This window comes from Hyperoodon ampullatus (genome assembly GCF_949752795.1).
Source record: "Hyperoodon ampullatus genome assembly, chromosome: 2".
NCBI lineage: Eukaryota > Metazoa > Chordata > Mammalia > Artiodactyla > Ziphiidae > Hyperoodon > Hyperoodon ampullatus.
This window is the reverse complement of record NC_136915.1, coordinates 27776784-27791982: the sequence shown is the minus strand read 5'-3', so window position 1 is coordinate 27791982 and position 15199 is coordinate 27776784. Positions and strand designations below refer to the sequence as shown.

General features: G+C 46.6%; 1 protein-coding gene across 1 annotated transcript in view; it reads left to right on the top strand.

The window, feature by feature from the left end:
* CSMD2 (CUB and Sushi multiple domains 2) overlaps positions 1–15199 on the top strand; it is a gene marked incomplete at both ends in the record, with an annotated part of 669667 nt that overhangs the window by 457328 nt on the left and 197140 nt on the right. The window contains 3 exon segments of the mRNA XM_079698551.1: positions 2539–2754; positions 4208–4396; positions 10103–10272. Of these exon segments, the coding sequence (XP_079554677.1) occupies positions 2539–2754; positions 4208–4396; positions 10103–10272 (575 nt within the window).

Below are 15199 nucleotides of genomic sequence, written 5' to 3'. Positions count from 1 at the left end.
AGTTTTAGCCACAGCAATCAGAGAAGAAAAAGAAATAAAAGGAATCCAAATCGGAAAAGAAGAAGTAAAGCTGTCACTGTTTGCAGATGACATGATACTCTACATAGAGAATCGTAAAGAAGCTACCAGAAAACTACTAGAGCTAATCAATGAATTTGGTAAAGTAGCAGGTTACAAAATTAATGCACAGAAAACTCTGGCATTCCTATACACTAATGATGAAAAATCTGAAAGAGAAATTAAGGAAACACTCTCATTTACCACTGCAACAAAAAGAATAAAATACCTGAGAGTAAACCTACCTAAGGAGACAAAAGACCTGTATGCAGAAAACTATAAGACACTGATGAAAGAAATTAAAGATGATACAGACAAATGGAGAGATATGCTATGTTCTTGGATTGCAAGAATCAACATTGTGAAAATGACTATACTACCCAAAACAATCTACAGATTCAATGCAATCCCTATCAAACTACCAATGGCATTTTTCACAGAACTAGAACAAAAAATTTCACAATTTTTGTGGCAACACAAAAGACCCCAAATAGCCAAAGCAATCTTGAGAAAGAAAAACAGAGCTGGAGGAATCAGGCTCCCTGACTTCAGACTATACTACAAAGCTACAGTAATCAAGACAGTATGGTAGTGGCACAAAAACAGAAATGTAGATCAATGGAACAGGATACAAAGCCCAGAGGTAAACCCACGCACATATGTCACCTTATCTTTGATAAAGGAGGCAAGAATATACAATGGAGAACTACAATGAGGTATCACCTCACACCAGTCAGAATGGCCATCATCAAAAAATCTGCAAACAATAAATGCTGGAGAGGGTGTGGAGAAAGGGGAACCCTCCTGCACTGTTGGTGGGAATGTAAGTTGATACAGCCACTATGGAGAACAGTGTGGAGGTTCCTTAAAAAACTAAAACTAGAACTACCATATGACCCAGCAATCCAACTACTGGGCATATACCCTGAGAAAACCATAATTCAAAAAGAGTCATGCACCACAATGCTCATCGCAGCTCTATTTACAATAGCCAGGACATGGAAGCAACCTAAGTGTCCATCAAGACATGAGTGGATAAAGAAGACGTGGCACATATATACAATGGAATATTACTCAGCCATAAAAGGAAACGAAATTCAGTTATTTGTAGTGAGGTGGATGGACCTAGACTCTCTCATACAGAGTGAAATAAGTCAGAAAGAGAAAAATAAATACCATAGGCTAACACATATACATGGAATCTAAAAAAAAAAAAAAAAAAGGTTCTGAAGAACCTAGAGGCAGGACAGGAATAAAGATGCAGACGTAGAGAATGAACTTGAGGACATGGGGAGGGGGAAGGGTAAGCTGGGATGAAGTGAGAGAGTGACCTGGACTTATATATACTACCAAATGTAAAATAGATAGCTAGTGGGAAGCAGCTGCATACCACAGGGAGATCAGCTCGGTGCTTTGTGACCACCCAGAGGTGTGGAATAGGGTGGGTGGGAGGGAGACACAAGAGGGAAGAGATATGGGGATATATGTATATGTATAGCTGATTCACTTTGTTATAAAGCAGAAACTAACACACTATTGTAAAGCAATTATTCTCCAGTAAAGATTTTTTTTAATGTTAAAATAAAAAAAAACCTTCCCCATTATCCCTTATCTCCTCCTTTGCATCTGTTGCCTCTGATCCCTGTCCACTTCACCTCCTGAGTCTCATGCCCCTTTCCTGCTCTCACCCCCTCTGCCAGCCCCCATCCACTTTCCCCCAGTGCATGGCTGACATCCTTCTAACTGTTCTCTCTCCCTCCACTTCGTCCTCCTCACAGCAACCAACATCTTGCTAATCTGCAATCGGATACACTCTGGATAGGGTGGCTTCTCAATGCCTCCAGAAAATATCCAGTCCAGCCCCAGCCTACATTTCCAGCCCCTCTTCCAGATGTTTCCTGCTTAGTGTGTCCAACCGCACCGTGCAGCTCACAGAGCCCTGGAATCCACAGTGGCTCTGTCTCCGGTGCCCTGTCTGGGGTGCCCTTTCCCCTCTTACCCAGTTAATTCCTAAGCCTCCTTTTAAGACCCCAATCAAATGCTCACTCTTTAGTGAGGGCATCCTACCCTCCCCTCTTTCCCTTCTGCCCCCCAGCGCAGCCTGACCTGCATTGGTTCCAGCATTTGTCACTCTGTACTGTAGCTATATCCCCTTGCACCCACCTAGCCCTGGATCCTAGCCCATAGGAAGTACCCAATAAATGTACAAATACTTGTTGACTGAATGAATGACCTAGCCATAAATCTCCCTTTCAAATTGGGACAACCAGAAAGCAGCATCCTTCTCTCTGACTGGACCTCAGGGCAGAGGCGTGTGCGGTTCACCTGGGTTCCTTCATTCAGGTTGGCTGGTGTGTGTTGATCATGCTCAAGCTTGAGGTTCTGCACACCGAGAGATGTTTGCAAACAGGAAATCATCATGCAGCTGAGCCCCTTCAGGCCTCTCACTGTCATCACCCTGACCCTCTGGTCTCCTGGCAGGTGTGTTCTTCACTTTCCACACCTTCCACCTGGAGAGCAGCCACGACTACCTCCTCATCACGGAGAACGGCAGTTTCACCCAGCCCCTGAGGCAGCTGACCGGTTCCCGGTTGCCAGCCCCCATCAGCGCTGGACTCTACGGCAACTTCACTGCCCAGGTCCGCTTCATTTCTGATTTCTCCATGTCCTACGAAGGCTTCAACATCACCTTCTCAGGTAAAGCATGTGAGGGTCCCTCGGGGTAAGTGATGGCTGAGCACTCTGTCTCTCCCACCCCCCCACCCTGCTGCCAACCTGTGGTCTTCCCAGGAGATGGCTATCGGTCCCCTCCCCAGCATCCGGGAGAGGGACCTCACTGCTGCAGCAGAAGATAGTTGGGTTAGACACAAGGACGAACTTCCTTATAGTGGGCTTGGAAGGAATTAGCAGGTCTGTTGGGGAATCTCCTTCTGTGAAGGTATTTAGGCTTCACTCTGAACATGACCAACCCAACTGATTGAACTAGAGGACCTCAGGAGTCCCATCCTGCCCTAGTAATTCCAGATTCTTCTTCTGATTCCACTTCCACTACTTCACAACTACAGCAATTTCTAAAAAAAAAAAAAAGAAAAGAAAAGAAAAAGAAGGGAGACTGAAATTCACATTTTGGAGTGTTTTGGTCTCATTTGGGGGCTGCTTCACCAATGCTAATTTAGTAGCGATGGATATTTATCTTTGTGTTTAGGAATCCTGAAAAGAAAGCTCTTTAATGTGCATTCAGGGAGAAAAGAGGACCCCTCACTCCTCTAGCACCAAGTCCTCCTGCTGCTCTCATACTATTGCTCCCAGACCACCCCCCTCCCACCACCAGCCAGGAGCAGAGACAGCAGATGGATTCCCCCGGGATGGCTGAGAGGTATCTGACCTCTAGGAAATGGGACATGGCCGAGCTCAGCCTCAAAGTGTCCCTCCAGCAGATGCCACCTGCCATGTCCTGGCTGATGGGACATATCCAGCCAGTCTGCCTCATCCAGCCTCTTTGTCCCCACCACACAGAGCCCCGGGGTACTGTGTCCCAGAAGGGAGATGCCCTTGGGGATGAGGGAAAAGGTACTTCTATATCATCACTAGAGGTATAAAAGTCACTAGAGGCAGGTCCCTGGTGCATAAATGCCACTCCGTCACACATGCCATCTGCCTCAGGTGCCAGCGTTACCAAGACACAGCTTCAGCTGAAGCACTTGGATTCTTTTTCCCAATGTAAGTTGCCCTAGGCTGGGTCATGCATTCTGAACCTCTAGAGCCAGGCTGATTGAATTGATCTGGCTTGGTGCCCAGGGAGAAAGAGGCAGGAGAGTCCACAAGCCTGAGGCTGGGGTTCATGTGGAGATGAAAGGACAGAGGAGGGAAGGGTCAGCCTCAGAAACACTCCCGGGAAGCATGTTTCCAGAAAGTCGGTGCTCTCTCCCACTGCTTATGGTCTGGAGGCACTCAGACCACCCAGAACACACCTGCCTGTTCTCACCTGTCTCTGTCCCTCTCGGGCCCTCTCTCCTTCTCTCCTTACTTTTCGTGCATCGGTGTGTATCCTGTACCTCTGTCTTCCTCTCTCGTCCTCTTCTCCATGGTGTCTTTGTCTGTGTGTTCCCATCCTCTGTGTCTGACCCCAGCTCTCCTCCTGCCTTTCCAGAATATGACTTGGAGCCCTGTGAGGAGCCTGAGGTCCCAGCCTACAGCATCCGGAAGGGCTTGCAGTTTGGTGTAGGCGACACCTTGACCTTCTCCTGCTTCCCCGGGTACCGTCTGGAGGGCACGGCCCGCATCACGTGCCTGGGGGGCAGACGGCGCCTGTGGAGCTCGCCTCTGCCAAGGTGTGTTGGTAGGTGGTCACGTGCTTTCATTTTGCTTCACTAATGGGGTTGGCCGGACTTTAGTCAATTGCTGGGAGGTGGTGGAACGCACCTGGGCCAAGAGGCCGACAGGACTGGGTTTAAGGACTGTCTTAGCACACGGTTACCTTGGGTGGGTGGCCTACCCTCCTTCCACGCCAACCTCCTTATCGGTACAGGAGAGATGGCAATGCCTGCTTCATGAGCTGTTCTGTAGCCTCAACGGACCTTTACAAAGCGGGTCCACAGTAGGCACTCGGATGAAATCAATTTCTATGCTGTTACCTCCCACCCTTAACACACATTCCCATGGCTAATTGATGCCTCTTGCGGAGAAATCTGGGTGGGGTGTGTGGGTGCACCTATAGGAAGAAGGTATGACCTTTGCCCATGGAGAATCCCCATCTGGTGGAGGAGAGGGCTGATTTTACTTGTCCAATGAGGATGCTAGCTTTTGAGATCTCTAGAAAGACTTCCTCCATTCCGCTGGGGAAGAGAGAGAGAAGCAGGAGTTGGGTTCATTTATAGAGCACCCACTGCAGGTCAGGCATGCTTCTGGATGCTGAGAATACAAAGGTGAACAATACAGAGAAGGTCTCTGCACTCCTGGTCTCACATTGTGGTGGGGGGAGATAAGCTGTAAACGCATGGATGTGTAGTGTGTCGGGCAGTGTTGAGGGTTACAGAGAAAGATGGTCAGCTTAGAAAGTGCTGGAGGTTTTTATAACAAGTCGTCAGGAAAGACTTCTCTGATGAGCTGACATTTTAGTAGAGATCTGAAGGGATTCAAGGAGCCAATTCGTGGGAGAAGAGGGACCAGAGTACCAAGGCCCCAAGCCACGAGGATGCTCGGTGTTTGAGGAATAGCTTGGAGGCCAGTCTGGAGCGCGCGAGGGGGAGAGCAGTGGATGGTGAGTTAAAGAGGCAGCTGATGGAGTTGGGACCAGGAGCTCTGTGACCCAAGGTCCTGCCGGCCTCCTTGCCAGCGTGCTGGAGCAGGCTATTCAGAGCTCCAGGCCCAGAGGGTGGAGAGAAGTGGGGTGATATCCCAGGGACTGGAGACAGTTGCTGGCTGTCCCTCATTTACAAGGTTCATGGCTCTGCTTGCTCGATGCTCACACCATGGGGCTAGATGGAACACAGGCTGGATCAGTGGAGTACCTTCCATGCTCACTGCTATCCGCTAGTGCTAAATATTACAGAAAACCCCAATATACCAAACAGATCAAAGCAGCACTGCACTGACTGAAACAGGTGCCGGCGTCTTGAGAGCCCTTGAGGTCAGCCTTGCCCAAGACGACCGCATGGAGCCCTGGGGCTCTGCAGAGGACAGTCGTAAATAGGATGGCAAGCTGGGCTGGGCTCAGGCTGTGGGGTCACCTGGGCCCAAGGGTGAGTCTCTGCTCTGCCACTTACCAGCTGTTAGATCTTGGGCAAGCCACCAGACCCCAGCAGCTCCAGCCTCCTCGCTTATAAAACAGAGATAATATCCAATTCACAGGCTTTATTCCAGATTAGATGATGTAATTTACATAAACCAATGGGGTTCCATATAATTGTCATCGTTTTGCCAATAACCTTTTTATCATTATTTATCGATGACATGACCAACAACCAATAACCCTTTATGATCTCAGAGGGGAAACATTAAGACAAATAGATGCAGAATTCCATTTTTGATCAATTAACTAATCTCAAAGTTTATCCTTTTTCCTGCAACCATCCCCCAGAGCATCCACCCACCCTGACCTGGACACACATTCAGACACACATGTAGCTCCCACTGTGTAGGTTCAGTTTTGATGCGGCTGCTAGCAGCTCTTTTCTGCTCTGGAGAAATGTCTTCAGCTAAGTGGCTCTGAGGGGAATTTTTCCTGAATGGGATTATCCAGGACCACAGATACGCACACGCCCTAAGCTCTCGCCTCATTGATCTCATTACATAAACTCATTCTTTAACTTACTATTCCAATTACTGTTTGGTCATGGCGCCTCACAATATTTTCATTATTACATTTGTCTTCTGTTTTGTATGTATTCATAACGCATAGCAATTATAATCACCTCTAATTACCACCAGCCCGCAACAGAACCTCAGGCTGGAGGTATCACGGGAATGCCCACCCGGGAGATACTCCCAGTCGCCATACGCACTGGAGGTGTAAATTGAATAACTTACCAGGAACATTCCCTGCTGAGAAGGAGATGAACAGTCCTGGGCTCTAATTAATTGTGTGACAGGGCGACACAGCCCCTGACCTCAGGGTCCCCTGAGCTGGATGTGGAAGAGACAGCCCTGATCCCAGAGGACCCCATTCTGCACCAAGAGTCATGGCCCTGCCCTTGAGAGCCCCTCATGGTGGAGCAGACCTACCTCTCTGCCTCGGGAGCCCCAGACTGATAGACAAGACACAGCCCCTGCCCTTAACGAGACCTCTTCTGATGGGGATGACAGAAGTCGTAGATGCCTGAATTAGCCGCAGCACTTTCCGGTGCAGATGACTGTTTGTTTCTCTGGAACATTTATTTGTTTCCATTTATGCTTGTGTTTGGCTTTTCAGTGCATCTGCTCACCTCCCTTGATACTTTGGAAACTCTCCCAAAAGCAAGTGCCAGGTCCCGCTACCTCCTGTACACTCCCCGGTGCCCTGGAAAAAGGCCTCAGTAGGGGCCAAGGACTGGCCCCATCTGAAGCTGTCAGCCCCCTTCCCCTCCCAATAAAGGTGTCAGGCATGTGGGAAAGAGGATAGGGTCATGCTGGGGCAGAGATGGCATATAGCTATTGTGCAGCAAGCTGGGGTAGGAAGGAGGTGCAAAAATATGTCAAAGCCCACGTTCAAGGACAACCACCTTTTAGGAACTAGGCAGAGAGCAAGAGGTACCAGGAACAGTGAGGGTGCTGTGAATGTCAGGCAGCTAACACATGCTTCCCGAGAAGCTTCTTGGGCTTTCTGCCATTCCCGGAACCTGGGCAGTTAGGGCTCCAAATAGAAGCAGATAAGCTGCGTAGATTCATCGGGTTAGATGGGGAGAGAAAGGAATAACGCTTGTTGAGGGCCTACTAGGTGCTAGCCACTTCCTATATATTCACCTCTTTCACCATAAAATTTCATAGATGTATTCTCTCTAGTCTTATGTGGATACTGTTATTGTCCAGATGGAGGCAGATGAAGATACTGAGGTTCAGAGAGTTGATATAACTGGTCTGTCTGAGTCTAAAATCCATGCTTATCCCACTGCACCACATGTCATTCCCTAGACAGAAGAGAATACTGTGTGATGCCCAGAGATGATGGAGAGCTGCTTCAGAGGGCTGCCCACGTGATGTGACTGAGTAATAAATGTCTAAATATGCACAGCCCTCAGCACCCCCTCCCCAAATGGCCACCTTCATCAGAGGGCACCCAGAATACTTACACACTTTAGAAACATATCTACCTAAATTATCAGCAGCCACCAGGGTGCCCGTCCACCACCCACCCTTTAGTTTTATACCCCAGCTCTGCACATTCATTACGCACGTTCGGACACTCTGCAAACAGGCTGAGTTTAAAGTACTGCAAAGCAAGATTTCTCCTCCAAGACAAATGATGGCTGTCCTGTTCAGTTTGAGCTGCTATAAGAAAATACCATAAAGAGGGTGGCATCAACAACAAGCATTTATTTCTCACAGTTCCGGAGGCTGGCAAGTCCAAGATCAAGGTGCCAGTGGATTCAGTGTCTGGTAAAGTCCCTCTCCCTGGTTTCCAGATGGCAGCCTTCTTGCTGTACCATCACACAGCAGACAGATTGCAGGCTCTGGTCAATTCCTCTGCTGATAAGGGCACTAATCCCATCATGGGGGCTCTCCCCTCATGACCTCATCTAGACCTAATTACCTCCCAAAGGCCCCACCTCCAAATAGCATCACACTGGGGAATCAGGGCTTCAGCATAAGAATTTGTCAGAGGGACACAAACATGCTGTCCATAGTAATGACTTATGTGACGTCTTAGGAACCTGAAGCTGGTCCTGAACTGGAAAGGGCCCAGGGAGGAGGGCTTGTCCTCTGATTGGTGGGACATGGTCACTATCTTCAAAGTTCTAAGGAGCAGCCTTGGGGACAAGAGAACACACAGAGGTACAACTAAGCCCACTAGAGGCTCAGCTCTGAATGTTCCTGTATCACATGCTCCCTCCACACTGCTGTGGCCTAGGACACTCCAGGTTCAGGACAATTAAAGTTGAATATGTGGTGACCTCAGGGTCCTTCCAGCCAATGACTGTGCCTAGAATAGGGACACTGGGGAATGGTTCGGGGAAAGCAGACGTGCTACCACCAACCTCAGAGATTCAACATATGCTCCAAACTCCCCATATGTCCAGACAAATAATGGGCCTACCATCTGGACATGTATTTATAACCTTCCAGAACCTAATCATTTTTAGAGCTGTCCATCCTCTGAGGTCAGTGTCCTCCATATTTATTCATTCATTCATTTGACAAATATTTATTTTACAGACAATCTGGGCTAAGCCTTGGAAATTCATGGATTCATTAAGCATGACCTTTACCTTCAAGTAACGCACAGTTTGGTTAGGGGGTGCAGACAAGAAACAAGCCCTCAGGGTGCGATCTGGTAGATGCTCTGCTACAGGGAAGCCCAGGAAGAGGCTTCACAATTATCAAAGACCCTAGAGAGCCAACTACAGGGTCCTTCAGCACATGCCCTGCACTGAGCTACCCCTTTCATCACTGCTGCTGTCCTGCCCAGGCATGGAGCAGAGTGAGTGGGTGCTGGAGATACAGAAATATGACCAAGCCCTAAAGCACCCACAGGGCAGTGGAGGAGATAGAAATGTTAACAAATAAGTCAAGTAAAATGTGATAACCGCTATAAATAGAGGTATAGGAACAATGGGGAAAGAATGACTAATTCTGGAGGAGCAGAAACAGATTTTGAGAGGAAGGTGTGAATTCATTAGCTGTTGAATTAAACAGGGTTTCCATGGGTCTGTGCCAAAACTTTCTTCAGAGCCTCAGAGGCCCTAAATTCCAGGACCAAGAGGGCTGAGTTGTCAGCCCGCTCCTCTTCTTGAATTGAGAGACTTGATCTAAATTGCTAAGTACCAGGGTCTTTATCTTGAAAACAGGGATGGTAATTGTGCCTGCCTATAGGGATCGGTTGCTGTGACTAATGGCTGAAATGATCCTTGTAAAGCTTGGAAGATGCTAGCAATTATTATGCAATCTTGTCCCCTCTTCGTTTGTATCCTCTGATACTGAAAGGCTTCATCCCTCCTCACTTGGCTGCCCCCATCGTCCCCTGATGCCCTCCTTGGTCATTTCTGTTGCTATGATACTATATGAACAGGTGGAAGGGAGAATGGCTGCTTCATAACACCGTGAAAGTAAAGGGTGCCTGGTGGGTTTATTTCTATTTCTGCGGAAGAAAAACAGACAAACCGAAGGAGAGAAATAAAGGAACGTAGCAGAACTACAGGTGGGCAGGTGTTAAAAACAAACAAACAAACAAAAAACAAAACTTTGATAAGCATTCCTATAGTCAGGCAGACAAATGGACAGATAAACAGGCACTCTGGCAGGTAGAGAGGCAAGCAACTTGTCATCTTTGTAAGGTACTCCAGCGCTGTGAGTTGTTTTCCGGATGTAGCTGATGGGCGTTAATCTGTGATTATTGTGATTCTCTTTCCAGCTGAGTGTGGGAATTCAGTCACGGGCACTCAGGGCACTCTGCTGTCCCCCAACTTTCCTGTGAACTACAATAACAACCACGAATGCATCTACTCCATCCAGACCCAGCCGGGGAAGGGGATTCAGCTCAAAGCCAGGGCATTTGAACTCTCTGAAGGAGATGTCCTCAAGGTAACACTGATAGATTTCATAGAGTATGTATGTTACGGGATGCAAGAGTATGGTCACCACACTCATTTATCTCTGTGTGAATGACCCAACCTTTCTTCTTCCCTCCTGAGTCCCAAGATGTTGTTCTCACTCATCTGGGAGAAGTGAGAATCTAAGAGAGAAGGGTAGGCGAGTGTATTCTAAAGAATGTGGCTTTAGGGTTTGCTTAGGAGCTGACTGCTCTCAAATATGTATGTGATTGAGTAGGGGTTGTCTGGATAGTAAATCACCATAATAAACTCAGTTGGAGTGGCCAGTGGATCAGGTTTTCCATTGTGAACTGTGACCATCAACCTAGATAAGGAAGAGTTCATAGAATATGTGCATTTGTGTAGATATGTGTGGCTATAAATATGTTTATATGTACGTTTCCACATGTGTGTGCATCTGTGTCTGGGTCTGTATTTGGTTTGGGTGATCTGTGTCTGTACATACTTGTGTTCTGTGTGTGTGCATGTGTGTATGTTTTGAGTTTATGTTTCAGTGACCGGTGGGCTATTTCAGTAGCTTCAGTGTGCCATGGTGATGGCCTGTATGTAGCAGTGGGGTTGAAGAAAGTGGATTCAAGACCTACATAAGAGAAAGAAGTGAAAGGACTTGGACTAAAGAAAGGGTTATAGAGAGGGACTTGTTGAGACATTGAACACACTTATGACTGTGTTTCTTTGTGTGTGTGATTTGTACCTCCCATAACACATCGTGTGTGTGTAATCGAAGAGTTGACTCTGGAGAACTTATCAAAGAGCTGCCTTATTTAAAAGGATTATAAGGAAAATCTCATACTGAGTAGGTCCATTTTCATCCTAGGCCAAGAAACTTTTTTATCATATTCTAATATAGTTTTATTCCCTGTAGCCAGAGAAACCTAGACATTAGAAACAACCAAAGGTCACCACTCTAGAAAATCCAAAGAGAAACCATTAAATAATCCCCATCCGTTAGGACTCTGTAGATATGATGAGTACACTGTGCTTTTTATGCAAAGATGATACTCTTGACCCACCCTCTGGGGCATGTGTGTGTGTGTGTGTGTGTGTGTGTGTGTGTATTTGGAAGGCACTTCTCACTCTTACCTAATTACTCTTGAACCCAAGAGGAAGTACCATGAGATGACCAGTTGGGACCGGATATGCCTGAAACAGAACAGAATATGGCAAAGTGGCCCAGGAGGGAGTGGGTTCCTATCATTGGCTCCTTAAGCTCTACTTTTCAACCTCTAAGTTCCGCAGACAGAGAAATGCAGTGTGCATCTCCCTATAAGTGAACAATAGGCAGGACTTTATACTTTCCAAGGGCCATGTCTTCAGGCGTCTCCCTTGACCTCAGTTCTCTCCATCCATTTGTTCATCATCAACAACAGAGCCTCAGAGGACACACCCAGGGCCAACAAGGCCAGAGGGACTTCCGTGCTCTAGTGCTGCAGGTGGAATTGAGGAAAGCTGGACGATGCAGAGACCTTCTTGGAGGAAGGATGCTGTTAACCCTGCAGAAAAAGGCATTTTGGAGGCTTACAATTTTCGGGTTTTGAAGGGAGTGTGAGAAGCAGTTCTGTGAATGTGGCCTGATGGGACCAGCAGAAGGCCTTCTGCCTTGGTTGCTAGAGGCCACATGGAGCATGGCTGGTGCCCAAGCATCCTCTCTAGGGTGATCTGGACTCAGAGTAGCACCTAAGACATAGTCAGAAGGTGTGCATACCCCACTGCACTATCAAGGTTCTGCCTCAGGGTTGACTGAGCAGCTTAACAGACAGAAGAGAGACTTTTGGAGGTACTCAGGGTAAGAAGGGAGGAACCTGGGGCATCATCCCCAGGTCAGAGGTCAGGGAGGGCTCAGGCAGGGGTCAGGACCTCAGCTGGCCCTGCAGGGCTGTGGGGAGAGGGAGATGATTTCCTGTATTTCTTAGAGGGATCTTCCCAGACTTCAGACTTGGTCTCTGCAGCCACCTGCCCGGCTGGCCCTGCCACCAGCCTTCTAACACTGGGCTCCACCTTCTTGCCGAAAAGCCTCTTCCTCCCTTTCTAGGCCTCTGTAGTGTCCTCCTCAGAAGGTTGGGCTGTGGTGCTGACCTGGCCGAAAGGCCATCCACACGATCCTGTAACCACCAGAGCTGGGGGTCTGGGGAAGGGAGGGCAAGGCATCCAGGGAGATCATGTAGTTTCCTCTTCTAACTCTTCCCCTCAGGACCCTTGCCCTCCTGAGGGAGAACCTGGGACACGAATTATTTTGGAATGAAAAGAAATGCACAGTTATAGTTTCCACCCTGCAACCACTGTCAGCTGCAGTGGCAATGCTCTTTAGACCTGTCGCTCCGATCTACCTCGACACAAAGAAGGTGGCACCCAGAGTCACCTCCGGGAGCACCCTGCCCTTGCCCTGGTGTAACTGACCCATCTGCCAGAACACTGGTGTATTTCCAATCCTGAGGATGTACCTGTCCCTCCCAAGAACCCCAGTGCATACCTGGATTCCTTCCCGCCCAGCGAGACCTGCCACTTCCTCCACACTTGCGTCTGACCAACCCTCCAAACCTTCCATACACGCTTGGATTTCTGACCCATGAAATGACTGTTTTCTTGCATTTGTGACTCTCAATCTTTTCCTTACCTTTAATAACTGAACATTTCTTAGACCTCACCCCTACACATACTCCAGCTTGTCTCCTAGAACTACCTGATTTCTTCTGTTTTGGCCTCCACCAAAATTTTGACCTCTGTCATCTGCAAGACAGAAGGTCCTCTAAATGCAGTAGTGTGGAAAGAACAGCTCCCAGCTCAAGATGGCACACGAAGCCCATGTATATAACTGCATCCCCTATGGTTCCCACGGAAATGACTAAAGGGACATGAAAACGGGAAATTAGGCAAGGGTGCCTTTCACATACAACTTAAAGGAATTTTTGCCAAATAGAATACCCCCCAAAAGGGGTCCATTTTGAGAAAGAGCCTGATCAAAGTGTAATTCACATAAGTGAATTGAAAGCCTGCCAGTGGATTAAGTGCTAGAAACCTCAAGGAAAGAATGCATCTGAGACCACCTAGCTCAGAGCAGCAGAGTCTGGAGCCAAGGACACACCATGGGGCTGTTGGCAGGGGCCAGATCTCAATCCAACTAGCTCTTCTGGAAGCGTACAGGGTCTGAGAAACCACACAGAGCCACAGTTCCCTCTCAACATGACTTTCTGGATTCTGTTTGGCTGTTGTTGGCAAGCTGGATAAAGCAGAGCAATGCCATGGCTGGCGCCTAACAAGAGTGGGCAAGCTCATTTGAGAAGAGGCTGCCACAATCATACACACACACACATGCACATGTACACACACATACACGTATACGCACTCTCCCTCACACACACAGGCTTTAGTACCATGAGCAGGAGAAGCTCCTACTATGGCCTCTTCTGGCTTAACTCTTCTGCTCCCCCTTAGGGGAGCTACTGGCTCTTTCCATTATCCATTTTTATTTTCCCTCTGTCATGGTGTGCCAACTGGAAAATGAACTGGATATGTGTGAATATTCAGTAGATCAGAAGAAGGGGACCTGTCTGAGGCGTCAGAGTTAATTGCCCCTCTGCAAGCAACAAAGAAAAAAAAATACTTTAAAAACATCTAATTTGTATTCTTAACAGGATTTGAGAGAATATTATATTTATGACACAAAAATAGGCAATAATGAAAACAGAGCAATCTGAGATGAGGAAAGATTGAATAGAGATGAAAAACATGATCACCCAATTAAAAAATGGAATGGAGGCAATGAACAGAAGATGGTAAACCACAGAAAAATGAAATCACTTTATTATAGGATAAATTTGAGAACTTCTCTCACATAATGAAATGAAAAAGAGAATTCTTTTATATTAATAAAATGCACAATCAATTCACAGTAAAACTTTATGTGCCAAATAACATAGCATGAATAAATTAAATAAAAATTGTTAGATATGTAAAAAATTTTAATAAAGTCACAGTCATTGTGGAAGATTTAATATACCTCTATTAGTCTCTGATGTATCACCTAGGTTAAAAATAAATAAGGATTTAGGTAGCTTGAATAATATAACAGAATAAATCCAAAGAAAGTGGAAGAAATACTTTTACAGTTAAAAGCAAAAGTGACTGAAAAAAGAAACAATTTTTAAATAGCAATTATCAACAAAACCAACTGGTTCTTTGAAAAATAGTAAAGTAGACAAAATTTACAGGACTGATCAAGGAATAAAGAAGCCACAAATCTATAATTTTAAGAATGAAAAAGCAACATAGTCATAGACAAGGTAGAGATTATGAAAACAATAAGAAAATGTTTAGGAAAAAGCATAAAACAAAAAATCTGAAAGCTTAAATGAAAAGGAAATTTTTATAGATAATAGGTACTAATATCAAGAAAAAATACAAATCTGAATAAACCAATAACTATTTAAAACATTGGAATTGGGCTTCCCTGGTGGCGCAGTGGTTGAGAGTCCACCTGCCGATGCAGGGGACACGGGTTCGTGCCCCAGTCCAGGAAGATCCCACATGCCGCGGAGTGGCTGGGCCCGTGAGCCATGGCCGCTGAGCCTGCGCGTCCTGAGCCTGTGCTCTGCAACTGGAGAGGCCACAACAGTGAGAGGCATGCATACCGCAAAAAAAAAAAAAAAAAAAAAAAAACATTGGAATTCTCCCGTATTCTCTCTCAAAGTCCCCAGACCTAGTCTATTTTACAGGTAAACTCACAAAACTTCAAGGAACAATTAATCCCTGCAATAATCAAACTGTGTCAGAAAAGAGAAGAATTAGTATCCATCTCCCCACTCACTTTATTTAAATGGGACAAGTAGAAATATTGATATCAAACTGAATAAGGGCAGCATAAAGTATTAGGCCAGTTTCACTTATGATCATAGATCTAA